Here is a 27,178-nt window from a genome sequence, read left to right as displayed (position 1 = left end):
CCTCTTCACACTGCTGCTATACAAACCAGCAAAGCTGCTTTATTTACTGGGATATGAAGACATTAGTGGCCATGTCCTCATTGCAGCACCACCTCTAAGTCCAACTGCAAAGGACAAAGAAAACACGGAAAGGGAGCTATTGTTTAGTTTTCCCAAGGGAACGCCAGCCCAAGCCCTCGATGCATTCAGAATTCCCAGCCCAGACTCAGAGTGACTATGAACCTTATAAACTGTGTTTTTTCCTACTGATTAAGATCATGTTTTTCATTGCCTTTGATTTTTTTTTAAAGATCACACCAGCCAAGTTTTATTATTTTGTGTGTGTGTGTGTGTTTTAATAAAAACACAATCCAGGGCTTGGGTCCCAAATTTTCAATGTTTTATCCTGTCAGATTATCTGTTTCCTCTTCAATTTATTTATAATATAAAGCTCACCTCATTTATGCTCTGATACTGGGACTGTGCCCAGCCTTCCCAGCTGGTATGTCAACACATTTCTACAGGCAACGATAAGGGCCATAATTTAACAAAAACCTAAACACTTCAAACAAAAGTAGCCCCCCTTCCTGGCTCCCCTTCCCCAGTGGCTTATTAAAATCAACTTGAAGTCAAAACCATGAACAAATGTGCCTCTTCCAAATTTGCAGCCTTGAGGCAGATGAATGGTCAGACATTTGCCTTTTAGGGTTGCCCTAGGAAGAGCTAACAAAAGGGGTGACAGCCCTCAGACAGCTGCTTGGGGAGGAGGACATCTGCCTCTGCTTTACCAGCCATTCAGTGCTCGGGCCTGGCCTTGAAAAGAGCATGTGGGGCTGGGGAGCAATAGTTCGGAGGCAGCCAGTTGTTGTAAGGCTTTTGTCTTCACGAAGCCACCCATTACTGTAGGGCTGTAACTCGCAGGAAGCCAGCTGTCAGGGCTGTGGCTCAGCCCCCTGGGTGGGAGGCAAGGGAGAGAAAGTGTCTGTGGCCAAATTTCCTTTTAGACACCTGAGCCTGCCTGGCTTGGTCACCGGAGAGTTTTGTCTTCTCCCACTTCCATATTCCCTAGGGGCCCCTCTCGCTTGCCACCCTTGGGAAGACAGCAGGGGCGCCTGTTTGGATCCTTGGTTTGCAGCTCTCTGAGTGCTGGGCTGGGCTGGGCTGGGCTCTGCGGCGGCCGCCTGTGTTGGGGCGCTCTGATCTAGCGCTTCCCTTTGAAATCTACCCCCTCCATTTTTTTTGAGCCAGGTATGATGATGTCAAACGTGATGCTGATGCTACAGTTACAGGCACGGCCCCTGTTGGCGCAGCCTCTCTGACTCGCCTCCTCTCCGCGTCCAGCGCTGGCTTCTTTAGACAAGTGCATCTCCTAACCAGGTCACATTTCAGCCGAACCCGCGGTCCGTCTGTCTCCGGATCAGACCCGGCGGGAGGAGCGCTGAGGCAGACGGCAGCGTTTGCTTCGCCAACCGAGTGGTGGGTGGAAGGACACTAAATACTGCAGAAGTCAGACCCCGGGTCGGACCCAGGCCACGATGCGCGCGCCGGGCTGCGGGCGGCTGGCGTTGCCGCTGCTGCTCCTCGCTGCGGCCGCCTTGGCTGAAAGCGACGCCAAAGGGCTCAAGGAGGGCGAGACCCCCGGCAATTTCATGGAGGACGAGCAATGGCTGTCGTCCATCTCTCAGTACAGTGGCAAGATCAAGGACTGGAACCGCTTCCGAGACGTAAGCCTGCCGGACCGCGAGGGCCGAGGCCCGGGCTAGGGGCGCGGGTTTGGGGAGGGAGCTTGGGAGCTGAGACCCCCGCGTGGGGAGCAGCGGCTGCAAGTCGCAGCCAGAGGCTCCCGCAGCCCTGCCGGCTCGTTGCTCCGCGAGTAAACAAGGGGCGGGTGGGCTCGGCCAGTCGTCGCCCGCACAGCCCGGAGCCCCTTTCTGGGTCCTCCTGGCCCGACCGGGTCTCCCCCGCAGGCGGGGCGCTGAGAGGGATGCGGGATGCAGGGTGGTGGTGGTGGTGGGTTGCAGGGTGGGAGGGGCGGAGGCCCAGCCATCCCCGTCCTTTTATTTATTTTTATTTATTTGTGAGTCGCCCCAGGCCCGCACCCAGCCGGGTGATGCTGCAGGCTTCACTTACCCGGCGCTGCGGAAGGGGCAGGTCTGGGTGGGGCTGGAGGGGAAGATAGCTTCGCCTAGTACGTGTGCCCTGTTCTCTTCTTGGGCTTTGGGGGAGGGGGCACAGAGGGGAAAGGGTTGGGGCTTTGAGTTTGAGGGCGGGAGGGTCCTAGCGATCCTAAGGCGAGGTGGTGAAAGGCGTGTCTGAGATGGGGGAGGGGGCGGGCGATGGCAGTGAAGATACCCACGGCCACCCCGGTGGCCTCCAGAGCCGTGCAGTGTGAGCGCACATGAAATCTGGTTTTCTGGACCAGCCTTGCATGGGGGAGCCCAACCCCGATCTGGGGAGCGGTTCCGATCCGGAGAAAAGACTCCCATAGCCCCATGTGCTTGAAAAGCAGAGGCGAAAGCCCAGAGCGGGGACTGGGGGCCTCTGCGACCGCCGTCAGAGCCCGGCTTAACCTTGGGAGGAACTTTGCGGGGCGGGGGCGGGGAGGTGGCTGCGGACAAGCCGGCGTCGCTGCAGCACTTTGTTTACAGGCACCTGTAGATCCGAGGGGAAACCGGAGGCGGCGTTCCCAGCGGGGAAGTGAGAGTGAGGAGCGGGGCGCAGAGGGCGTGGCTGGGCCCAGGGGTGGAGTGGGGGTGGAAGTGTGAAGGGGGGAGGGGCCGGGATGCGCCGAGGAAACACTACTGGTCCCAGCGACCTAGGGCTCTCTGATGCCAGTTCCCAGAAACCTTTTCTACGACCTCAGTTCTTGCTCCTCGTTCCCCAGATGCCCTCATCGCACCTACCTAGTACAACACAAGCCACCCCGTGACCTTTCTCATCTTCTCTTAAATTGCATGCACCCAATAGTTCTTTACAGATGTGTTTGAAACACACAGGCTTCCTATAAATTGCAGCCAAATGATGGGAAGAGGCTGAGATAAGGATCTTTTTGTTGCTGTGAGAGAAGTGACTGTTTCTCCCCAAAGTCATGGTGGGCTGAAATTCATCAGAAGGAGTCGCATGCTGCCCGTCCTCTGGAGAGCCGCCTGGGCCCCAGAGTGGGGGTTAGCCCCACTGAGGGCAGGTCCAGCCAAGGCACAGTGGAGCTCCAGCTAGGCCTTTTCCTCAACCCCTGCAGGCCAGGCACAAATTAGCTGCAGTCTCCTGTCGCTGCCTGGGAAGCAGGCCCGTCACAGCCACAAGGGAGGGGTTGAGGGGTGGGGGTGGGGGGAGCGGCAGGCTGGTCCATCCCAGCCAGAATCCATGTGTCACTGGTCCGGGCCTCCCTCAGACTCACTGGCTGTTTGATCTTCCAAAAACGGTACTGGTGAAGGTCAGAAGGAAAAGAAGTGCTTAATCAGAACATTAAAGGTTTAAAAATAAAAGATGCCTCCCCACTCCCTTCCTCCACCTGCTTCCAATAGCCCACTCTGTGGGTGAGGATAAGTGATTGGCTGCTTGACCCCTGGCACAGGGCTGCCCACCTGTCTCCCTGTATTGGGCCAAATGCTTCCCCCTTCCTCCCATGCTCATCAGAAGAAAGGCACCAGATTTGGAATTCTGCAGGACCTGCCCCCATAGGATTCATGGAAAGCGGTAGGGCATGTACTGGTTGGGGTGGCCTGAGGCTCTTTAGGGCAGATTTCCTCTAAAGCCCCAGTAAAGAGCTTTGGCTGCAGGAGGACAGGGTCAAGGAAGGCTGTGTAGAAGGGTCCAGCTCTGGGGATCTGCTGGCAGCTTTTGCAGAAAGGCAGGATGCTGCTAGCTCAGAGTCACTGCATTGCATAACTTTAGGGGTGCCCCAATGTGAATGGTGCCCCTGGAATTGTGCAGTGCACAGACTGTGCACAGGGGGCTCTGCCAGCACCATAGACACCCTCCTCCCTCCTCCGTTAGCAGAAGTCCTGCTTCCCACCCGAAGGGCTGAAGGCCCTCTGGGTGGGCACAGTAGCATCAGGCTTTGTATACATTTCAGCGGCTGAAAATATACTTGGCTCCTCCACAGGGAGAGAGGCGTTTCTTCTTTTGAACCTTTAAGGTGTTGTCAAGTTGAGCCAGAACCTTGTTCATAATCAATCACTAAATAGCACGGGGTCCCTTGGTGGAAGGGAGGCAAGCAGGAGAACAGAATATTCTTAGGAAGTAGGATGGGGGAGTCCATAGTATGAGTGGGGGACACGTCTCATTAAATGGCATTGACTGAACTGAGCGGGAAGATTGAGGGACTTGTGTCTAAGGGGTCAGGGGAATGAAGAAAAGGAGGAAAGCTTGGGAGTTGTTCCCACGTGGAATTGGTCTGAGCTGGTAGGGCGAGTCCAGCTTAGCCTTTTTCTCTGAGCACTAGGGTGGTAATGGAGGCAGGGTTTACCAGTGGAACAACCCTCCCCTACAGTGGGCACAGGGCTTTCATATCCTGGCCCCGGGCAGACCTCTGCCAACGCCCAGGAGGAGGGAATGTCATGTCAGAGGAGAAGGGGATGCTGTGATCTAGCTGTGCCTGACCCTGGGCAGGCCTGGGCTTCCCAGAGCCCTGCTTCCAGTGCTACCACCCAGATTCACTGAACAGGGTGGGACTGTACTGCAGGTCTTTGGAACAAAGCGTCCAGGGCCTCAGAGATGGAGATGGACAGTTGCAAGATGGACAGTTGCGAGGAGACAGGCCCATTACACAGCATTCTTCCGGCAGCTCCAGGAGCCTGGGGAGGCAGCACTGACTATTCTTTCTCTTCCCCGCTCTTCCCTACTTTGCACTCTATTTCCATTAAAAGTTAATGGTATTGATGAGTGTCTAGCACTGTGCTTGGCACCCAGGAGGCACCCAGTGAATGGGTTGAACCACTGATAGCAAGAGTGCTCACATCTGCCATTCCCTGCAGGAAGCACTGGGTGTGTAGCCCCTCTGTGCCCCTTGGCAGTCTGTGAGGTAGTTATGATGACTTTATGGCCCACTCATTTTGTGGCTGAAGAAATGGAGGCACAGAGAAGTTAAGGAATTACCCAAGGGTCAAAGAGCTAGTAGGTGGCACAGCTGGCATTTGAACCCAGTTGTCTAATTCAGCTTTGCTTTTCAGGGAATTCTAGGCTTAACCTTTAGTGAAAATGGGAAGGAAGAATCTACCCTGAAGAACAAAGTCTAGCCTGGCTTGTGCTCTGTGAGTCTCAAGGATGCCTGGGCGGGAGCAGCTCCGCCTAAGAAGTGGGCCAGAGGCCCCAGCCTGCTCCCAGACTCTGGGCAAGTGCACTCCAGTGGCATCTGTCCACCCAGGAGAGGCGGGAGTACAGGGTCTGGAGGCCTGGGTTCAGGTCCTGGCTCTGCCACTGGCTGGGCACGTGATGCCAGGTACATCCCATAACCTCTCTGAGCTTCAGTTTTAGGCAAGGATACGGAAATGGATGCATAAACATGAAGGCCTCCATTTCGGGCAATACTCTGCAGCCCCACCGAACAACCACCAGCTGGCTCAGCATTTCCGGGGTAGCCCACGCCATGCCTCAGTCTCCATGAAAAGATGTTGATATATGTTCACTAACTCACCCATTCACTGCAGACTGACGCCCCTCCCAGGTGCCAGGGCTTCGCCGTGATCCTGGGCCCCGGCCCAGGGAAGCATCGCCTGCTGGCCACGCAGGATTCCCATGTCCTTATGATCACCAAGCGGGTCAGTAGCAAGTTTCTGCTTCCTTATTACCGCCCTGCCCCACACACCTTAACCAGTGCCAGTGTGGGGATGAACTGCACAGATGTTTGTGGATCAGTGTGGGATGTGAGAAGAACCCAAAACTGGGTCAGAATGGATTCCATAATTGGGGTTCTCCCCTAACCTCTTCCTCCGCCCTGGCTTTGAATCCTCTCTCACACAAGAGCGGTGTCACCATGGTGAGGGACTCTTGAGCACCCAGCAGGGCTCTGAGCCTTGGGAGGAGGGAGAGAAGAGCCCCCTGCCTGGAGAGGATGTCATGTGCTCCTCTCATCTCACAGCTCCTCTAAGAGGATAGCCAGCCGACACCACCCACCCGTCTCCGGGCATCTCCAGGTGGTCAGGCTGTCTGCAGGAGTGGAAGAGCTCTATCCTACCCCGAGCCCCAAGGGCCCCGGGAGAGCGCTCAGCTTGTCTTCCGGGTGAGAGGACAGACTAATTGTGTGGCTGTGGGGGAGCCACTTCACAGTTTTGGCCCTTGATTTTCCCATTGATTTACTGAGTAGGCTAAACAGAGCAACCCACCAAGCCCGTGTCAGTCTGCAACACCAGGAAGACGGCACCAGAACCCGTGAACAGCCCCTTCGCCCGCAGACATAGCCACCACCCACCCACCCCATTCTGGCCACAAGTTGGGCGGCAAGTCTTGAGGTTTAGGGGAGGGATTTTCCTTTTGCTCTTGAAGAAATATCTGTGACCAGATCAGGGTAGGGGATGTCTTAGCCAGAGATGGAGAAACCTAAGAAATGGGCCATGATGGCATCTTGGGGGGAACAGCAGGCTGGGGATGGGCATGCCGCTTGTACATGTTGATTGCAGGTGTAACATGAATCTTCTTAGGATTGTAAGCAAGGGGAATGTTTCCAGGCACAGGGCTGGATACAGAGTTTAGACACCTCTGTGTCTAACCTGGTGGGCTGTAGGGTGATGTGGTTCTTGAAATGGGACAGCTTGACCCCCCGAGGCCCAGCCAGCATTCAGGTGGAGCTGTGCTCCTTTCTCCGGTGCCTGCAGTATTTATTGGCCATCAGCTCTGGCACATGTTGGTGCTGCCTTGTGGTCTCATGCTGTGGGCTTGTATCTCAAGAGTCCTCCTGCAGGTATTTTTAATGTGTGTTTGTCTCCCAGGGTAAGCCCCTGAGGGCAGGGTCTGGGAATAGACTGCTCAGTGGACCTCAGCAGCCTGTCCTGGGAGCACTACACTGCACGTTTGTGTACACAGTAGGTGCTCAGTATCATTGTATGCGCTGTGGAATGTGAGAGCCAGAAAGGATCTTGGCTAACCCTCATCTGAGCCCCTCCCTGTCCTCTTCAGGCAGCAGAGGGCTCAGGGCAGCAGGAGCTCTGGGCTGAGCCATGCTGGTTACTTAGATCTCTTCCTCTTTTTGGACCCCAAAAGGTTGGGACAGTCACACTAGAACCCCAGCACCCTGACTCTCCAAAGATTCACTAGTGGTATAAGTGAGTGAGTGACACCGCGAAGGAAGATTGTCCCCGGCCTCCCTGTCCTTCAGCCTTTGTGTCTATGGGTCTGGGCCTGACTGTAGCCAGCCTCCTACCTTCTCCTGGGGAGTGGAGGCTCAGAGCCCTCCACCCCAACCTCAGTATGCCCACAGAACAGGCCAGCCACCCATCGGACCTGTGCTCCCTCGGGGAGAACAGGTTCCCTGAGGCAGGGCACCCAGATGCCCGAGAAGAGGTCAGGAGGGCTGCTCAGCAGGAAGGACGAGCCAGCCTGACTGCTGTCTTACCTCTGCCGCAGGCACCCTCCGGCTCCTTCCCTGCTCCCTTGCATAGGTGGAGGACATGTAGTTCAGACTCCCTTCCCCTCTTTTCAAAGGTATCATTTTGGAAGAGCCGGGGGAGCAGAGCCATGGAGCCTAGCAACATTCAGCATTAAGCACGAAGCCCCACATTTTATAGGTGGAGAAACAGACCCAGACAGGGGCTGGTACCTGAGGACCCATCTCCCCTCTGCCCCACCATGAGCCAGAAGGAAGACGGGGGAGCTCCCTGGCATGCTCTGTGGCAGCTCCCTGTCCTCAGCCCTGGGCTTCTGCCTGGCACAGCAGGACGGGATGGCCCCGGATGCCCCTGGATTAGCCAGAGAGAGGGCAGGCTCCGGGAAGCTGCGGAGGGCGTTGGTGCAAGCATACCGGAGGCAGGTAGAGCTCCTGGCATGCAGGGAGTGACATGCACAGTTATGCCCTCCAAGGAAATTCCTCCGAGGGGAGAGGAGATGGGAGGCAGGGAGGCTGCCAGACACCTGTCTCCTTCTGTTTGTCCAGGCCTGACAGCCTCTGCCGCTCCCTCTGAGAGACGGACAAATATGTAATGACTGCCCGTTCCCGCCCTCCTCCACACGAGGCACTGCCTCCTCAAGATGCCTTCTGCCAGCTCGTGATGGGGTCAGTCCTCCGCTGAGAGGGAGCCCAGGCAGCCCCACTGGGCCCCCTCCTTCCTTCCTGGGTCCCTCACTCTGTGCTCCCCTGGCTGTTTGCAGGGAGGAGCAGGAGGAGGCCTGGCCACAAGTCTCCCACTCCTGGGCCTCCTCCGGGGACTGCGCTCCTTCTGAGGCTCCCTGCCTGAGGAATGAGGCGGAATAATGCCAGGCACTGGGCCCTCCAGAGGTTGGGAGAGGCCTGGCCTTCTTCCAGTGTGAGAGGTTCTCGATCTGTTACAAAATGAAGAAATGCCATAACAGGGTTACGAGTTGTGGTTTAGGGAAGTCTCAGGGTAAGCATCTTTTGGTCCCATCCATGTGCCTCTGACTGCGGATCCTCATTTAGAGACAAAGGCAAAAGTCTGTACTTAAGGGTGTGGGGGGAGGGTAAACGGTGACGGAAGGAGACTCGACTCTGGATGATGCACACACAATATACCGATATGTATTACAAGATCGTACACCTGAAGCCTATATAACTTTATTAACCGATGTCGCCCCATACAATCAATAAAAAAAATGTAAAAGTTGATATTTGAGGCCCCTTGTGACCATGAGACCTGAAAGTGCATCTTGTCCACCCCTCCCCCAAGCTCCCACCTTTCGTGCCAAAGAACTGAGCGTCAGTGATCTTCTGTGGTTTTGAAAGTACAGAGCTTCCCAGTTGAAAGTGCTCTCTCAGGCAATATTGCGCTGGGTCCCCGAGCTCCAGGAGAAAGGCAAGGGCATCATCTCACTTACAGCCAAGGCGGTGGGTCTGGAGAGGGCAGGGCTCTGTAGCTTGCAGTCTCCCCTGCAGGCAGAGGCCAGGCCCCGTCACACTGTGCAGCACAGAGGCAGGCGGAGATGGGTTCAAGGGGCTTTAGCCCAGTAAGTTGGGGCCTAGGGAGGGCTGCTCTTCCTTTGCTCCACTTACTGCTGTGTCTCCTCCCCACCAGATGGAGAGGCTGGGAGAGACTGGGTTAATTCAAGCTGTGAAGTGAGCGGGTGATTTGGGGGCTAATTAAAATGACAGGAAGTAAACACTGCTAGGAAACACCCAGCATGTGCCCCTAAGGCCTGCTTGGCCTGCGCCCTCCCCACCATCTCTCCCCCAGCTTGGCACGGTGGGCTCCGTTTCCATGGCAACTGAACTGAGCCTCAGAGATCAAAGCAGGAGATGGGTTAGCTCCAAACTAGCTGAACCAGGGGCATGTCAAGGGGTTTCTGGAAAGTGCCTGGAGAAGTGGGGGGGTGGGCAGTGTCTTCCCCCGCCACTGCCAGTCCCTCCTCTCTGCTTGCTGCAGGACCTCCTGCCTGGGGGTTAAAGCAGAGCTGGTGGAATGGGAGAAACCTCCCTGGCTGGGATGGGGCCTCCTGGGTCCAGCCCCGGGCCTGGGACTTGTTCACCTGCCAACATGTGTGGAGCAGTACCGGGTCTTGGTTGGGGGTACAGGTTCTGGAATCACAGTTCTGGGGCCACCAATACTCTTCTGCTGTGCAATTGATGTGTGATCCTGAATAAGTCCCTTAACCTCTCCAAGACTTGATTTTGTGACCTGAGAAATGGGGTAACAATAGTCATTTTCTCTTAACGTCGTTGTGAAGAGTAAATGAGCCAATGAACGTAAAGCGCTTAGTGCAGTGCCTCCTCGTGGGATTGCTGAAAAGATGTGAGCGGTTATTCTTGTGCTGGTGCTGGGCATGGACAGAGGACCTTTATATGGTCTCTGTCCTCAGTGAAGGGTTTTAAGGAGGGAGAGACGTGCTCAGACTGTGTAGAGAGATCCCTGTGGCTGCAGCCGTGTGGAGGGGAAGGACGTGGAGAGACCCCGGGGGGACGCTGCCGGGATTGAGGCCAGGGCTGGCAGGGAAGGAGAGGAGGCTGTGATGAAGGGAGGGCGAGCCAGAGAGAGGAGGAGGTGGAGTGAACGGGGGAGACAAGGACAGGGCAGCCTCTTTGGCTCCATGCTGATGTCCTAAGATTGGAGAGGGCGGTATGCTGTGCACGCCCAGGGAAAAGGCCTGGAAGTCAGGAGCCGGTTCCAGTGGTTCCCGTGGGCAGCCTGTCCTCAGGCAGAGCATCTGCTGGGTGTGAGGCTCCCTCCCAGGGAGAGGATAGCTGCTCCTTTTCACCTCAGGCTCCACTGGGAATGAAGACAAGGCAGGAACAGAGAGGACAAGAAGAGCATTCGACAGAAGATGCGGGGCTGGAGGCTCTCAGACCTGGAGCTGGTGCGGAGGGCTCACCCGCTGCCTGCTCAGCCCCAGTGGAGCCCTCCTGAGCCGGCACCCAGGAGGCTGCCCCGGACTCAGGCTGCGCTTGGGTATCAGATGGTTTAGGGAGCTCTGTGGGGGGTTCTCACGTGCAGCCCCAGCTGAGAGGTACCCCTGGCACAGAGGAGGACTCAGCCCCAAGATGGGGAGTGACTTGCTGAGGCTCCACAATGAGCCAAGTTTAGTGTAGACTCTGGTTCAAAGCCCTCTCCACCTCCCTGCCCCTCTCAGTCCCGACTCTGCAAGAGACCCCACCTACCTGCAAGGGGGGCTGCAGGGTCCCCTTGGGTCCAGTCTGGAGTCCCGGCTCACGTTCTCATCTGTCTTGCGACACTTGGCCAGTTGCTCTGCCTCTGTGAGCCTCAGCTTTCTCGTTTTCTAATGGGGTTGATTCCAGTGGTCCTGCCTGCTTCCCAGGATCAAGAGGGAAAAGGCAGACAGGCACGTAAACATATTAAAGAGGACTTACTTTTAAAGCACCAGACGTGTTTCCCTGAGCTGCTGAGCTGAGCGCATGGTGTGAGGGGTCACGGCTGGCTGAGCTGAGCAGGTGAGAGAGCCAGGTGACACAGACATGCTCGTCCTTTGCCCAGAACTTTGGATCTCAGCCCAGGACCCATCCTCCTTCCGAGCAGCCCTGGCTCTAGAGCGGAACCCCTTTTCTCAGGGGGAACGAGACCCCCCACCCACCCACCCGTCCATAGCAAAAGCAGGATGGAACTGCACCTCCTTCCCCCAAGAAGACCCTGCTGCCTTTATCTTTCTATCAGACCATTTCACACAACTGCCCCGAGCCCGCTTGGGCTCCATAACAGCCCCTGCGCACGGAAAGGCACAGTTCACACTTGCCTGCCAACACCTCTCTTTTAGCTTAGAGACGGGCCGGCCCCCACTGACCTCAGAGGCCCCGTGTGTGTCCCTGGGCGCTGCCTCTACCCCTTCCCTCGGACACCCCTAGGGGAGACCTTCACTCCGCACTGGTCTCTGCTGTCCTGTGGTGGCCTCTCTTCTCTCCAGGTCTCATCCTACCTGTTTTCATTCTACCATTTCCTCTGCCCAAAGTTCATGGTCTCTTCTGCTATGATGGCTTTCATTTGTTGAGTGTTTTTTGGACACCAAGCACCTCACAGACGCCATCTTCTTGACCTTCAAGACCCACTTTGTACTGAGCTCCAAAGGCTCACAGCATGGCTGGGGGTTAGGCAGTGGGGTGGGTGAGTGTGTGGGTGAGCTGGCATGGAGGCCCTTGGCTGACACACAGGCCCCTCCCTTTCCAGTTCAGGTACAGGTGGGTTTTGGGGCACACAGACCTGGTTGGTTGGGGACAGCCACTTCCCTCTTCACAGCCTATGTCCACTCCCCTCCCAGGGAATGATGGAGCAGCAGGGAAGATTCAAATTTGATGGAGGCCAGGCCCTACTTCTGCCCCAACCTTGTAACCCTGGCTGCAGCCCTTGGCCACTCTCAGCCTGTACTTCTCCACTTTCCATCAGGGTGGAGTGGACACCGGAGAGGCCCCTCTGACCGGAGGAGTTCTTGGAGTGGAAGGGCCAGGTCTGGACTGGCTTCCCTGGGCCCTAGCACGTGAGGGAAGTTGGGCCTCAGCTCCTAGCCCTGCAGTCTCCTTAGAAGCTTGCCGAGGGGCTCAGGCGGGCTCAGGTCGTGCCCTGATGAACTGGGTGGGTGCCTGAGCCTGGAGCTGGGCTGGACCGTCCAGTGCCCAGGGGCGGCCCAGGCCAGGTTCTCCGGAAGCCCCTTCGGAGGCTTCTTCCTGCTGCTCCTGGGTTCAAGGACAGCGGGACACTTGGCTGCTTGGACATGTGATAGGGACAGATGTGGGCAGAGTGAAGGGGGAGAGAGAAAGAGGAGAGACACCGAGGGATATGAACAAAGAGATGCATGGCAAAGCAGGACAGAAAGAGAGCAGAGCTGGTGCAAGCCACGCCCTCCTCCCAGGGAGAGGTCTGCTGGTTTCTTGCCCGCATCCCTTCCCTCCCCTCCCTTCTCTGCCTCACTCTCTCTCAGTGGAAGAGTCTGGAAGATCAAGCGGAAAGGGGGGCCTTCCTGCTCAAGTGTGAAAACTGGAGGCTGTTGGGAGAAGTGGCCTTGTTACTTTGTCCCTAGATAAAAACCATCTGGCATTGGGTGAGCTGCCCGGAAGTGTCCTTGTTTCCTACTGTTGCTTACCCGTGTGTGCTTATATAGCCATGCTCATAGACGAGGACCTGCACGTATGCATGCACCCGTGTGCGGAAGCACACAGTACACACCTGACCACATGCACTCTACCGGGGTGCTGACCCAGCTGCCTGCTTGGCCCTGGCCACTGTCCGGCCTTTGCCTAGAAGGCCGCATTGGTGAGGCCCTTGCCCCTGCTGTTCCTCTGATGCTAGTCCACCTCCAGGGAGACTTCAGAGGCCCAGAGCCCTGGGGCTTTCAGCAGTGGTGCCTGCCCTCCTTTGTGCCCCTGGCTGCCTCCAAGTGGCTGCCCTGTGATCAGGAGCCCTGTGCCCTCCCCCCAGGCGTGACAGGCATCTGGCCCCTTCCCACTTCTGACCCTTGGGGGGATGGGACTCTGGATGAGTGGGCAGTTGTGTGTGGCTCCTCATGCCCCTCTACCTCCATCCAGAGGAGGCCAGCAGCTGGCTCCTTGGCACCACCAGCCTTCAGTCCCAAGAAGCCCTCCTGCCTGCCTGGCAGAGCTTCCACCGGAAGCACCCTGTTTGCCAGTTTTCAGTAATGCCATCCCCCCACCCTGGGGAAAAGGAGGGAAACCAGGTGTGTTGGGAGTGTCCTGCCAGTGAGCTAGGCTGCGTGGAGCTGCTCTGCCTCAGCCACTCCTCGGTCCACGCCCCTTGTGGCCAGAGCAGGTGGGGAGTGACCGTCCATGTGCCTCCTGTCTTGGAGACTGTGTGTCGTAGCCAGAAGAGAGGTGTGTGCTGGTGTCAGGAGACCTGGGTTCTGTGATGGTGTGACCTGGGTCAGGCCATTTCCTGTCTCTGGGCATTCCAGCCTCTGCTGTACACAGAGGGGCTGGGCCAGATGACCTCAGAGGGCCTTTCAGGCCCCTCAGAATCTGAGGATTTGTGGCTGGACCGTGGTACCTGAGGACACTGGCCACCTTTCTCTCAGTGCACCATCGGAGCTCTGCAGGAGAGTCAGACCTTGAGGGAAAGCAGTCCCCGTGCCACCTCTAGGGAGGGCCTCCTTCTGCCTCAGTCACGGTGGGCAAGGTCAGGGGAGGGGACTGGCAAGGGATGCACCCTTACAGAGGGAGGGTGGTGTTTCTGGGACACCCAGGACACAGGTGTGAGAATCACTTTTCCCAGGTGGTATGGGCCCCTCAGACATTGTCCTGATGGTGGAGACAGGGCTGAGCCGTTGGGAACAGCCTCAGGGTCTGGAGGAGTGGGATGGGCCTCACCCTCTCAATGCCATGGGTCTCACCCCTACTGCTCCTGGGGCTGACCCTAAGTGGGCCAGGTTTTAAGCTGTCTGTGGTGAAGACATAGGAATACTGGCCTCCAATTAGAGGCTCTAGAGGTCAGAGGACCATAGCAATGAAAGACCAGTGCCCAGGGCCCCACAGCCACGTGATGAGGCTGGGGAGCCCTGGGATCAGGGGTCTGAGGGTGGGCCTCACTGAAATCCCCATCTCTCCCTCTCTCCTCCTGCTTCATTTCCCACGGCCTGCTGCTGCTTCCCGATCCCCAGGAGGTGGAGGTGAGTACCGCCTGGGGCCCTGTTGCGTATGGCCACTTGGCAGCCGCATGCTCCACTCCCCCCTCCTCTCTTTGCACCCTCACCTGACTTCCCTGTAGCACCCAGTGTGGGATTGGCCGGGGTGGGGGTGGGGAAGGGGAGTGGAAAAGGAGCTTATGGGAGAAGCTGGAAGGGGTTCTGGACATGGGTTTAGGGGACTAGAGGTTTGGGGGAGGCCGCTGGCTGGGCCTGGGTAGAGAAGGGTTATCTGAGCAGCCACCAAGATGGTGACAATTTACATGTGCAAGCAGTGGCCCAGCCCTGTCCTCCCTGGCCCTGGAGTTGAACCTCCACTTTGAGATGTGAGTCTTAGCCCTTCCCTTCTCCACCCCCTCTGTCCTTTCCTAGGATGATTACATCAAGAGCTGGGAGGACAGTCAGCAAGGAGATGAAGGTAACATGCCCCTGCCAGGTCAGGGAAGGTGACTGACACCCAGGAAGACTTGAGGCCGGAGGGCAAGTCCTGACCCTGGGCAGCCAAGGAGCTGAGGGGCTCTGGTTATCAAGAACTGCTGGAGGCAGGGACTTCCGGGCTCAGAAGTGAGGTGGGGCCTCCTGGGATCTCTGGCACTGACTTCCAGCTGACCTGAGTTCTGACCGTGTGCCTGCAGCCCTGGACACCACCAAGGACCCCTGCCAGAAGGTGAAGTGCAGCCGCCACAAGGTGTGCATCGCCCAGGGTTTCCAGCGGGCCATGTGCATCAGCCGCAAGAAGCTGGAGCACAGGTGAGCGGTTTGGGGAGGCTTTGCTTAAAGAGCGAGGGCTTGACTCACCCTCTCCTATGTATTAGTTACCTATTGCTGGGAAACAACCTGCCTCAAAACGCAGTGTCTTAAAAGAACAAATATGTGTTATCTCACATTTTATGAGGGTCAGGAATCTGGTTCTGTCAGATGGTTCTGGCTCAGAGTTTCTCATGAGGTTACAACCAAGATGCTGGCAGGGGCTGTATCATCTGAAGGCTGGACTGGGGCTGGAGGACTCACCCCCAAGCTCCTGACACAGCTATTGGCTCGAGGCCTTTGTTCCTAGTCACATGGCCCTCTCTCATTTTCACCTCTATCCTGTGCCTTCCCCACCCCTTTCCTCCTGTAGGATCAAGCAGCCTGCCCTGAAACTCCATGCAAACAAAGATACCACCTGCAAGCCCTGCCACATGGCCCAACTGGCCTCTGTCTGTGGCTCTGATGGCCACACTTACAGCTCTGTGGTGAGGAACCCTCGCCCCATGGGGATACGGGTGGGATGCACTTGAGGCCACAGAGAACAGAGGACTGAACAGCCACCAGGGCCTCCTGAGGGACTCCCAGGGCTGATGGGGGTCCCACAGGGCTAGTGGCAGTGCATTCAATGTAGCCAATCAGAGCAGGAGCACCTGAGCCCTGGGCTGGGGCTACTGAGGGTCTGCACCAGACCCTGCCCCTGGTCTCAGGCAGGTGCAGGTAGGGGGTGGGGCTCGGAAGAGGCAGATGGGCAGGTGACAGAAATTAGAGTAAAGGAGGAGAGGGCCTCCTGACAGTCCCAAGGGCTATGGGAGGAAGGAGCTCTGTGGTCCAGTGACGAGGGGAGAAGGACGAGCTCTCCACCAGTAGGTTCCACATGGAGGGGGTGGGGCTCACCAGCGAGCACTGGGCATTCTGGGGCAGGAGGGTTATCCTTCCAGGAGCTGACAATGTGGGAAGGAATTCCCGCCTTATGGGATTTTTGTGAGAATTAAATGATACAATATCTGTGAAAGCATTTTATAAACATTAAAATGCCATGGAAGTACAGTGCTAGCTGTGAGTGCTTCCACCAGCCACGAGGAGTTGGGAGTCTGGAGGACACTGACTGTTGGCTTGGGTTGGGATCTAGGGCTTAAGACCTCTTTGGGGGAGATGTGCAGATTTAAGAACTGGTCCGCCCTCCCTGTGGGTGATGAGTGAAGTAGGGTGGGGATGAAGTCACCCTTGAAGGGAGGGAGGGGAGAAAGACTAAAGCTGGAGGCTGAGGCTAGGAGCTACACCGAGAAGGCAGGGGGAGACCAAGGAGATGGGGTGACAGAGGGCGCAGGAGTCGGAGAGGGCTGTGGTCTGAGGTCATGGCGCGGTCCCGTGGGAGGTAGAGGCATCAGGAGGTCTGGCTTCCATCCCAGGCCCTGGGCTTCTCTGAGCTCCCATATTCTCTGCTGAGCACGAGAAACACAATTCTCTCCCAGAGCTGAAGGGAACCAAAGGAGATAATGCTGGAGACAGTGCTGTGACAACGCTCCGCCCGCCTCGCATTAGGCAGACACCGCCAGGGGAAAGCTTTAAGGGCAAGGAGTGGGGGAGCCTCTCAGCAGCTGGCCTTGGCTAACAGCTGCAGCCCAGTGGTTTCAGTGAAAGCGCAAGAATTAGCAGATGTTCAATAGCCGTAACTGTTTGTTGTCAAGAGAGCTGAGCAAAGCACATGGAGCTGACCATGGGAAGGCCATTGAGGGAGGGGGCCAGCAGCTAGTGACCTGGGGACCAAGGGACTGGGGTGAGTGGGAGGAGAAGCCATGAGGGCCAGGAGAGGGTGAGCAATAGCTAAACAGGGCAGGTGGGTGTCTGGGGGTGAGAGGATGAGGACATGGGTGTCCTAGGAAAGAGAAAGGTGCAGAGAGGGCAGTCTGGTGCCGAGTCGGGTTCTTGGGCGCCTTCCATTGCTAAGCCCCTTCCTGAGCCTGCTGCCCCCTGCACTGTGCACCTGTGGCCACCAGAGGGACCAGGTGGGCTGTTCCTGTCAGCCACGGGGAAGGCAGATGTGGCTGCCAAGTAGATGCCCCCAGCTGCAGGGCACCCTGGGTGAGGCCCCATCGCCCATTGACCTTTGGCCTTGTGCAGTGTAAGCTGGAGCAGCAGGCCTGCCTGAGCAGCAAGCAGCTGGCCGTGAGATGTGAGGGCCCCTGCCCCTGCCCCACGGAACAGGCCACCAGCTCCACCACGGATGGCAAAGCAGGTAATGAGGAGTGCCGGGCCACAACCAGGGCGGGCGGGCTGGGTCTCCCTGCCAGGGCTCCGGGATGGTTTGCAGAGCAGCAGGGAGAAGTGGCACAAGCAAGGACAGGCCTGGGGGTGAGCTGGCTTGTTAACAGAGCAGGAGGGCTTGGGCCCCCCACAGGGAGCCTGTGCTGTGTGTTTCGTGCTGGGGAGTGGCGGGGGGGAGGGGAAGGTGGGAGAGGGCGGGGAGGGAGCCTCCAATTTCTAATTCCCTTTCTACAGCATCCCTGACAGCTGCCCACCTCCTGGCCTATAGGGCAGCATCTCAAGCTAAGATCATGCTTCACTCACCTTCACCCTCCACCCCACCCTCCACCCCCCTGTTCTGCAGAGACCTGCACGGGTCAGGACCTGGCCGACCTGGGGGATCGTCTGCGGGACTGGTTCCAGCTCCTCCATGAGAACTCCAAGCAGAATGGCTCAGCCGGCAGCGGAGGCGGCACGGCCAGTGGTACAGGAGCCCGTTGCTTTGCCTGGGAGGAGGGTGGGAGGTGGGGAGACAGGTGTGCCCTGGGGGCCAGCCCTCCTTGTGCTCCCTCCTGCCCCTAAAAGAGCCTAAACCCCAGAACGGGCTGCAGGTTTCAACCAGACAGAAGAGATTCAGGTTAGCTAATAGGAAGAACGTCTTCTTTTTTTTTTTTTTTAAGTATTTTTATTCATTTCAGAGAGGAAGGGAGAGGGAGAGAGAGAGATAGAAACGTCAGTGATGAGAGAGAATCATTGATCGGCTGCCTCCTGCACACCCCACACTGGGGATCGAGCTGGCAACCCAGGCATGTGCCCTGACCCGGAATTGAACCATGACCTCCTGGTTCATAGGTCGATGTTCAACTACTGAGCCATGATGACTGGGCAGAAAGAACTTCTTAAAATGAGTAGGGAGAGCCTTGGCTGGTGTTTCTCAGTGGTTAGAGCACTGGCCTGGGCACTGAAGGGTTGTGGGTTTGATTCCTGGTTAAGGGCACGTACCTGGGTTGCAGGTTAGATCCCCGGCCCCAGAAGGGGTGTGTGCAGGAGGCATCCACTCAATGTGTCCCTCTCACATTGATATCCCCCCTCTTCCCTTCCACTCTCTCTAAAAATCAATGGAAAAAATATCCTTGGGTGAGGATTAACAACAACAACAAACACTGGTAGGGAGAGCTGAAATGTAGCCAAGAGCAGTAAGGAATTATTTTCTCTGAAGGGCTTTCAAACAGGGTTTTGATGGTGCAGTTCTAGGTAGAGGCAGAGGGATGGATCTGGCCCTGAACAGAGGGCTGGGGCTGGGAGAGGTGGAGGGATGGATGGGCGGATGATGGATGGATGGATGGGCGGAGCTCTTTACCTTGAGCAGGTTGGAACCTTGGTTTTCTTCCCAGGCCTGGACAAGGTCCTGGGGGCCAGCTGCAAGGACTCCATTGGCTGGATGTTCTCCAAGCTGGACACCAGTGCCGACCTCTTCCTGGACCAGAAGGAGCTGGCTGCCATCAACCTGGACAAGTACGAGGTCTGCATCCGTCCTTTCTTCAACTCCTGTGACACCTACAAGGACGGCCGTGTCTCCACCGCCGAGTGGTGCCTCTGCTTCTGGCGGGAAAGTGAGTGTGGCCCTGGCTGGGCCCGGCCCCAGCCCCCAGCTCAGCCCCTGCTGCAGGCTCTCTGTGGGGTCAGAGGGGCTCTGTCCTGGTCAGCTACCCAGTCCCAGAACTTTCCCAGCCCACCCGCCCCCTGTACTCTCTCAGTGAGGCCAGCTTGTAAACTCCCTTCTTGGCAGGCTCCCAGGTGGGTCCTGAAGCTTATGCATGTTTGGCCTTCTTAAAGAAAGAGGGTTACAAACTATACACATAAGATTTCTGGGGACCCTTGGAGGGTCTTGGAAGGGGCGGGAAGGGCCTGAAGCTAAAGCGACTTGGGATGTAGAGATATTGCATCAGTTGCTGAACCACAAACACGGGCTAGAGATTATCTAGGCCAAGTGGTGACTGCTGCCCCGCCCAGCCCCTGGCTACGCGCTGGTGCCCTGCCTGGTTCCATGGTGCTCCTGGGGTCAAAGCAGGACAGAGTCCGGGCCTGAGGTTCAGGTTCCGCCAAGGCTCCTCCGTGTGCTGGCTGGGAACCCTGGGCAGGTGATTGAACCTTTCTGAGTGCGGTTTCTTCATTTGACTCTGGAGGTGACAGGACCGAACTCAGAGAAGGTTGTGAGGATGAAGGGAGATAATCTGGGGGCAGAGCACTGTGCAACTGACAAATCCCTCAGCCTTGGGTCATTTGATTGCTCATAACTGCCCATCCTCCCCACTGTCCACATCGCTCTCCCTCCAGGCCTCCATGCTCATCTACTCCCCAGGCCTCCACTCTCATCTACTCCCCAGGCCTCCACGCTCATCTACTCCCCAGGCCTCCACGCTCATCTACTCCCCAGGCCTCCACTCTCATCTACTCCCCAGGCCTCCACGCTCATCTACTCCCCAGGCCTCCACTCTCATCTACTCCCCAGGCCTCCACTCTCATCTACTCCCCAGGCCTCCACTCTCATCTACTCCCCAGGCCTCTACGCTCATCTGCTCCCCAGGCCTCCACTCTCATCTGCTCCCCAGGCCTCCACGCTCATCTACTCCCCTGGCCTCTATGCTCATCTACTCCCCAGGCCTCCACTCTCATCTACCCCAGGCCTCCACTCTCATCTACTCCCCAGGCCTCCATGCTCATCTACTCCCCAGGCCTCTACTCTCATCTACTCCCCAGGCCTCCACTCTATCTACTCCCCAGGCCTCCACGCTCATCTACTCCCCAGGCCTCCACTCGCATCTGCTCCCCAGGCCTCCACGCTCATCCACTCCCCAGGCCTCTACGCTCATCTACTCCCCAGGCCTCCACTCTCATCTACTCCCCAGGCCTCTACGCTCATCTACTCCCCAGGCCTCCATGCTCATCTACTCCCCAGGCCTCTACTCTCATCTACTCCCCAAGCCTCCACTCTCTTCTACTCCCCAGGCCTCTACGCTCATCTACTCCCCAGGCCTCCATGCTCATTCTGTGGATTCTGTGCACCAGCCTTGGCAGGAGCCTGGGGACAGGTCTCATGTTACCCTCAGCCAGGCCTCCCGCTGGAAGGGCTTGGGGTCTTCTCAAGGTCACAGACAAGTTAGATTTGGCTGCCAGTGTTTTCCAGGCTTCCCACTAACATCCCCTGTTGTCTTATGTTCCCCTAGGGTCTATTCTTGTGGGGAATGCATGCGTTCACCCCTCTTTTGAGTCCTATTAACTCACCCCATGGGTCACCCACACCCCCAGAGAGCCCTTGGCCTCTTGGGGCCTCAGCCTACCCCACAGCCCTGGAATGGCCATTGGAGCCTGGGTATTTGGCCCCCCGTTGCAGCCTGGGTATTTATCTCGCGGTGCCCCTCTGTCAAATTTGGGGACGTTAAAGGGATCAGTGCATCCCCCCACTGTGGGGTGGCTCCGGATCTGACTTGGCTATTTTTATCCTGCAGAGCCCCCTGCCTGGGTCTCTAAGCCTTGGGGAGGGGGCACAGCGCATCCTCCCAGCCCCGGGGGTGGCCCCTCAGAGGCTGTTCTGTCCCTGCAGAGCCCCCTGCCTGGGTCTCTAAGCCTTGGGGAGGGGGCACAGCGCATCCTCCCAGCCCTGGGGTGGCCCCTCAGAGGCTGTTCTGTCCCTGCAGAGCCCCCTGCCTGGGTCTCTAAGCCTTGGGGAGGGGGCACAGCGCATCCTCCCAGCCCTGGGGGTGGCCCCTCAGAGGCTGTTCTGTCCCTGCAGAGCCCCCTGCCTGGGTCTCTAAGCCTTGGGGAGGGGGCACAGCGCATCCTCCCAGCCCTGGGGTGGCCCCTCAGAGGCTGTTCTGTCCCTGCAGAGCCCCCCTGCCTGGCGGAGCTGGAGCGCATCCAGATCCAGGAGGCCGCCAAGAAGAAGCCAGGTGAGGCGCTTGGCTGGGCGCAGAGCAGGACACAGGGAGGGTGCCCAGTGCCCCTGAGACTGGAGGCTCCAGCCCCGGCGTTAGGGGGAGACCTGGCCTAGGAACACGGGAGAGGGAACTCCCTCCCCGCTTTCATCCTTGTGTGGCATGGGGTCTCCCAGCCAGCCCCAGTGAGTGTGTGCTCCCCAGGCCTCCACTCTCATCTGCTCCCCAGGCCTCCACGCTCATCTACTCCCCTGGCCTCTATGCTCATCTACTCCCCAGGCCTCCATTTTCAGCACTAATGTTTGCCTCCCCCTGATGGAGCAGGAGGTTGGGATACAAAAGGTTCCTAGAATCCGCCCCCCCCCCCCGCCCCATTTTATTAAGTTCAGCAAGGTGAGTGCAGAGCTTGAGTGAGTCCCCCCTCTCCTCCACTCTCCCCATATCCCCCCCACCCCGCCGCCAGTAGACACTCGCAGCTCAGTGAGTACTTGGGAGCCAGCCCAGGTCAGAACTGGGCAGCACAGACTCGGTCCCTGCACACAGGCTACCCGGCCCAGCCCACGCCAACACGCACCACCCCCAGCTGCGGCTGCGTGAGGCCTCTCTGGGCCGCTGGCTTCAAGGGGAGCCCTGAGGGATGGGAACGAGTCAGCCAAGTGCAGAGCTGAGGGCAGGAAGATGCTTAAGGTTTTTGGGGACAAAAAGAAGGGTCCCCTGGAGTGTGGTGGTTGAGGGGACAGAGGTCTGAGGGGCAGAGCCCGTGGGGCCTCCTAGCTCCTTGAGGGCTGCTTGGCATTCGACTGGGCTGAAGAGACCAGTATACGTGACAATACGGGAGCCACAAGCGACCCACACTGGCTGAGAGCGTGGCCTTCAGGGGTGGGCTTGAGCGCCGCTTCTACCGGGAAGCACCCGAGCGTGCCTGCTGGGCCTTCGGGCACCCGCCTGTGTGCCTGGTGTTATCTCTTGTGTGTCTCACCCCCTAATGGGCAGAGTCTGTCTCTGGGTCCTCAGCGTGGTGGTCTCAGATGTCTGTTGAGTGGACAGAGGAGCAGCAGTTCCGTAGCCTGAGGGAATGCGGGGGTGGGGGGCCTGTAGACAGATTAGGTCAGAGGGGCTGAGAGGAGAAGCATGGGCATAGCCAGCAGCGGGCACTCGGGGTGGAGGGGCAGCCGGGGTGGAGGGGCACTCAGGATGGAGGGGCCGCCGGGGTGGAGGGGCACTCAGGATGGAGGGGCCGCCGGGGTGGAGGGGCCGCCGGGGTGGAGGGGCCGCCGGGGTGGAGGGGGGGGCAGCCAGGGTGGAGGGGCTGCCGGGGTGGAGTGGGGGCAGCCGGGGTGGAGGGGGGGCAGCCGGGGTGGAGGGGGGGGCAGCCAGGGTGGAGGGGCAGCCGGGATGGAGGGGCCGCCGGGGTGGAGTGGGGGGCAGCCGGGGTGGAGGGGCCGCCTGGGTGGAGGGGGGGGCAGCCGGGGTGGAGGGGGGGGCAGCCCGGGTGGAGGGGGGCAGCCTGGGTGGAGGGGGGGCAGCCGGGGTGGAGGGGGGGCCGCCGGGGTGGAGGGGGGGCCTCCGGGATGGAGGGGGGCCGCCGGGGTGGAGGGGGGCCGCCGGGGTGGAGGGGGGCCGCCGGGGTGGAGGGGGGGGCAGCCGGGGTGGAGGGGGGGCAGCCCGGGTGGAGGGGCCGCCGGGGTGGAGGGGGGGGCCTCCGGGATGGAGGGGGGCCTCCGGGATGGAGGGGGGCCTCCGGGGTGGAGGGGGGGCAGCCGGGGTGGAGGGGCCTGAGCAGGTCATCTAGGGAGGTGGGCTTTCTCGTCTCCAGTCCGAGGAGCTGGAAGAAACACGGGCATCCGGGCTTGTTGGGTGGTTGGTGCCTGGGCTGGTGGGGTCTGGACCGCGGCTCGGGTCCGAGCTCCAGGGCCACCCCTCTGGGGAGCCCACCGCGGCCCTGCTCGGACCCTCCGCCTGGCCCTCCAGGAGTCTTCATCCCGAGCTGCGATGAGGACGGCTACTACCGCAAGATGCAGTGCGACTGGAGCGGGGGTGACTGCTGGTGTGTGGACCAGCTGGGCCTGGAGCTGACCGGCACCCGCACGCAAGGCAGCCCCGACTGTGGTAAGGGCCGGCAGCCCACGGGGCTCGGACCGCCCGAGGGCCTGCGTGGGGGAGGCGGGGGGGCCTGACCTGACCTGCTTGTTCACGCACAGATGACATCGTGGGCTTCTCTGGGGACTTTGGGAGCGGTGTCGGCTGGGAGGACGAGGAGGAGAAGGAGACGGAGGAGGCCGGCGAGGAGGCTGAGGCTGAGGAGGAGGAGGGCGAGGCGGGCGAGGCGGACGACGGAGGCTATATCTGGTAGATGGCCCGCGGGCCGCGGCGGGGACAGGCAGAGACCGGACACAGCAGGCGGCCTACGAATGGATCCGGGAAGTACAGTTGGGACGACCCTGGCTCCAACTGGAGGACTGGAAGTGTGAGTGTGCATGGCACGTGTGTGGCCCAGACGTAAGAATGCCTGTGTGTGTGTGTGTGTGTGTGTGTGTGTGTGTGTGTGTGTGTGTAGCATGTGCTGACAAACGCGTCCTTGGTCCACACTGCTCCTGGGGACCAAACACCCTTTGGCCTCCTTGTTGTTATTTTCGTTCTATTTGTTGTTGGTTTTAAAACATACCCGTTCACACACATATACCCACTGAAAGGTCAAAATGGATGAAATGGGATGCCCCACTAGCCATGTCCCCTGGCCACATCCAGGCCTGCCTGGCACCCTGGTCCTGCCCTCAGCCAGCCAGCCCTGACTCCTCCTGCTCCTGCCTGCCCTTCTCCGCCCCCCCCCCCCCCCCGGGGGTCAAGCTCTAGCCTGCTAGCATGTCCCCACTGCAGAGGGGAGGGCGGGCAAGAAGCTGTCTGCGGGGCTGGGGGTCTTCCCAAAGCTCGGCCAGTTTGGCCGTGACGCCCCACCAGCCTCAGGTGAGGTGAGCCAGGCCTCCCAGCACAGCAGGCCCTTTCCCTTTGCGGGGCTGGGCGGGGCGTGGAGCGGAGCGGGTGGCCGGCCGGGAGAGGCAGCCGCTGCAAATCCAGGCAGAGCTCTTAGGAGCATAGACAGGTCAGCCCTGAAAGCCAGGCCCAGACACCCCAGCCTCTCTCTGTGGCTCCAGTGGGGCGCTCCCTCAGAGCCGTGGGTGGTTATATAGTGAGCTCTGCCTGGCCACGTGGGGGTACCTGCTCCTGTCCCCCTTGCTGGGCCCCCTGGTCCACTCTGGGAGCCTGAGGATCAGGCAGCGGTGAAGAGCCCGGGTGTCTGTTGCACCCAGCTCCTCCCTGACCCCTCAGTAATGCTCCCCTCCCACACAGACCAATAGAAAGGCTGTCCCTGAGCCCTGTGAGGGGAGCAGTGGAAACCAGCAGCCTTCCTGCCTGAGACCACGACCTTTTCCCACGTCCCTCCAGGCGAGGCGCTTCTGTGCCTGAGCCATTTCCTGCCCCACGCCTCACAGCCCCTGCCGTTTCCTGTGTCCCCTCTGAGGTCCCCCAAGGCTGCTCTAGGGAGGAGCTTATCCACGCTCTGAAATCCAGGGGGGAGGGACGCGCCAGCCAGGCACTGAGGTCACGCCTCGTGGTCCCCCAAATCTCTCTACCAGGAGGGAGCCAGGGTGGAGGAGAAGGTGCCCTGCTCCCTGCCAGCCTGCCCAGTTCTCCTGCTGAAGCGAATCCCTCACACCATTGGTGAAGCGTTTCTTTCCCAGAGGGGGCCTCTGGTGCTGTTCGGTGTGTGGTGAGGGCAGTGTGAGCGTGTATGTGTGTGTGTATGTATGTGTGTGTGTGTATGTGTGTGTGTATGTATGTGTGTGTGTGCATGTGCAGGCACTTGGTGTGAGATGAAGGGCCATCCCTTGGGCCTGGGCTGTGAGGAGGGGCATCTTGGGTGCTGGGTGGGTGGCAGGCCGGGCGTTGCTCCGGGGCTCCTGCTGGACTTGCTGAAAGAACCTCAGCCCGTCTGCCCCTTGCTCCACCCTGGACCCCGCACCTTCCAGTCTTCTCTTGGGGAAATAGTGAGACTCCAGTGAGCCCCATCCACCGCTTCTCACGCTGCAGCACAGTTCCGACCTGACGGTGTCGTGCGGTCCCACACCCCCACGCCCACCTCCCACCGCCCTCCCTGTCCTCCCACCTCCTCCCCCGGTCCCCAGCTCAGCTCAGTTCAGGGAAATGTCTTCCCGGCAGCCCTCTGCTCTCTGACCAGCCGCTTCTCACTTGGAGCTACTTGAAACTTTTGCTCTCGCTAGGATCGAGGTCTGTCTCTTCCCTCTGGAATGTCCCCCCAGGGTGGCTGTGGAGGATGCTGGGGTGTTCTGGGGTGGGAAGGCAGGGAGGAAGGGGTGCCCTTCCCCTGTCACCCTCCTCTCCAGTGGGGACCTATGCTCTCTCTGTGTCTCTGGGTCTTCCAGTTGTGCACGTTTTTATGACCTTGTAAATATGTTGTAGAAAGAAAGCAAAAGGCCTTGCCCTGTCTCTGCAGCCCCCACACTGCTCTTCACCCCACTCTCTGAGACCGAGCCCCCCAAAGTTGACAAAGCAGCTTGTTCCCAGGGGCTGCAGGCCTCAGGTGACGTCTCATCGGGCAAGCTGCGGGTTTCCTGTGAGCAAGTTGCAGGGGGTCCTCCTCAGCTCCTTGGATTCATGCCCGTGCCCACACTGCCACCACCTGGCCCTCCTGGGCCCTCTGTCCATCCTGTCACCGCTCCCGGGCTTACGCAGGCAGTGGCATCAGGGCTGCGCTGAAAAGATCTCAACCAACATTTAAAAAGAAGAGTTTCTTGGGCCCTGGCGCTGCCCAAGTCTTCCCATGCCATGGGTGCTGGGGGAGGGGCAATCTGAGGGGGGGTAGGTGGGGGCTGGAGAGAACAAATGTGCCTTGAGGGGCCACTCAGGGTCCACGGGTGACGGGGAGGCGCCGTGGCGTGGAGCTCAGAAGGGAGAGGGAGGAGGGGAGGTGAAGTCGATGGGAGTGGGATGGGTATCATGAGCGCTCCCTATTGCCCCTCTGGAACTGTGGCCGTATGGGGTCAGTGGTCACCCCCTTTCCTCATGCCAGCCTGTCCAGTTTAGAGCGCAGGCCACCCACTCGGCCTTTCATGAGCTCCATCTGCTTCCAGTTCACCTCTGAGTGAGTGGGTCCACTGGATCAACATTCACCAAAGCCTCCCCTCAGCCCTTGGGGAGAATGAATGGCCAGTCCGCCGACACCTGGCATCATCGTGAGGCTGGGAGCTGGCAGGGGTCACAGGGAAGAGCCACTAGGGGTGCAAAAGGGGACTCAGACACCCTGAGGAAGTCCCAAGCGGAGCAAACTGCTTTATAGCCTGAAGCTACTTCAACTGTGTCGTGTGCAATAACTGAGCTTAGAGTTAAGAATTGTGTTCAAGTGCTTGGATTTCCGTCTGTATATTTAAGTGCTGAAATCGTATCACTCAGTAATTTTAGATGTCTTTAAAAAAATCGAAAAACCAAGTGTTAGACCGTGTGTGTGCATTGATGGGCACTCAGCGACCCATGGGTCACCCCACCCTTTCCCTTCCCCTGCGGCCCCACCTCGCACACCCGAGCCCTGCCTCCACTTGGGGACCCTGCCTCGTGTTGTCTTATCTGCCTATTACTCAGCCTAAGGAAACCAGTACACCCCACACATGCATAAAGGAAATCAAATGTTATTTTTAAGAAAATGGAAAATAAAAACTTTATAAACACCACCTTCTGGCAGTTCTGTGATTCTTCTCCTCCTCGGTGTCATTTTTCACTAAAATGGCGTTCACAGAGGGGGGCCCAGAACAGACTCCTGGTCAGCACATGTCTCTTCTATTCACCTGCATTGGGGGGGGGGGGGAGGGGAGGGGGCTGGAGAGGGCAGGGCTGGGAGGGACTGATCTACTGAGGGAGGGCCAGGAGCAACTTAGAGATTTTTTTGATATCATTGCAAATACAGGTATCCCCCCAAAATGTATACTTTGAATAATTATTAATCCCAATGGGTTAAATCTGAA

The 27,178-nt window shown here is 58.6% G+C and overlaps 1 protein-coding gene across 1 annotated transcript; it reads left to right on the top strand.

Moving 5' to 3' along the window:
- Nucleotides 1-1,105: 1,105 nt before the first annotated feature.
- On the top strand, nucleotides 1,106-26,887 carry SPOCK2 (SPARC (osteonectin), cwcv and kazal like domains proteoglycan 2). Its single transcript, XM_080641993.1, has 10 exons — nucleotides 1,106-1,703; nucleotides 14,587-14,632; nucleotides 14,850-14,964; nucleotides 15,335-15,449; nucleotides 17,086-17,200; nucleotides 17,573-17,692; nucleotides 18,603-18,821; nucleotides 21,096-21,158; nucleotides 23,115-23,252; nucleotides 23,345-26,887. Exons 1-10 carry the CDS (start codon nucleotides 1,515-1,517, stop codon nucleotides 23,494-23,496), a joined length of 1,272 nt encoding a protein of 423 aa, XP_080498119.1. The 5' UTR covers nucleotides 1,106-1,514; the 3' UTR covers nucleotides 23,497-26,887.
- The last annotated feature ends 291 nt before the right edge of the window (nucleotides 26,888-27,178 follow it).

The sequence above is a fragment of the Plecotus auritus genome (genome assembly GCF_963455305.1).
Source record: "Plecotus auritus genome assembly, chromosome: 9".
Lineage (NCBI taxonomy): Eukaryota > Metazoa > Chordata > Mammalia > Chiroptera > Vespertilionidae > Plecotus > Plecotus auritus.
The sequence above is the reverse complement of the archived record's forward strand: the minus strand, read 5'-3'. Positions and strand labels throughout refer to the sequence as shown.

Bases quoted from the DNA above. Each gene is read 5' to 3' on its own strand.
- SPOCK2 (XM_080641993.1), top strand. From the start codon at position 1,515: ATGCGCGCGCCGGGCTGCGGGCGGCTGGCGTTGCCGCTGCTGCTCCTC. The intron at 1,704-14,586 runs GTAAGCCTGCCG...GTCCTTTCCTAG, and splicing joins ACTGGAACCGCTTCCGAGAC to GATGATTACATCAAGAGCTG. The intron at 14,633-14,849 runs GTAACATGCCCC...GTGTGCCTGCAG, and splicing joins CAGTCAGCAAGGAGATGAAG to CCCTGGACACCACCAAGGAC.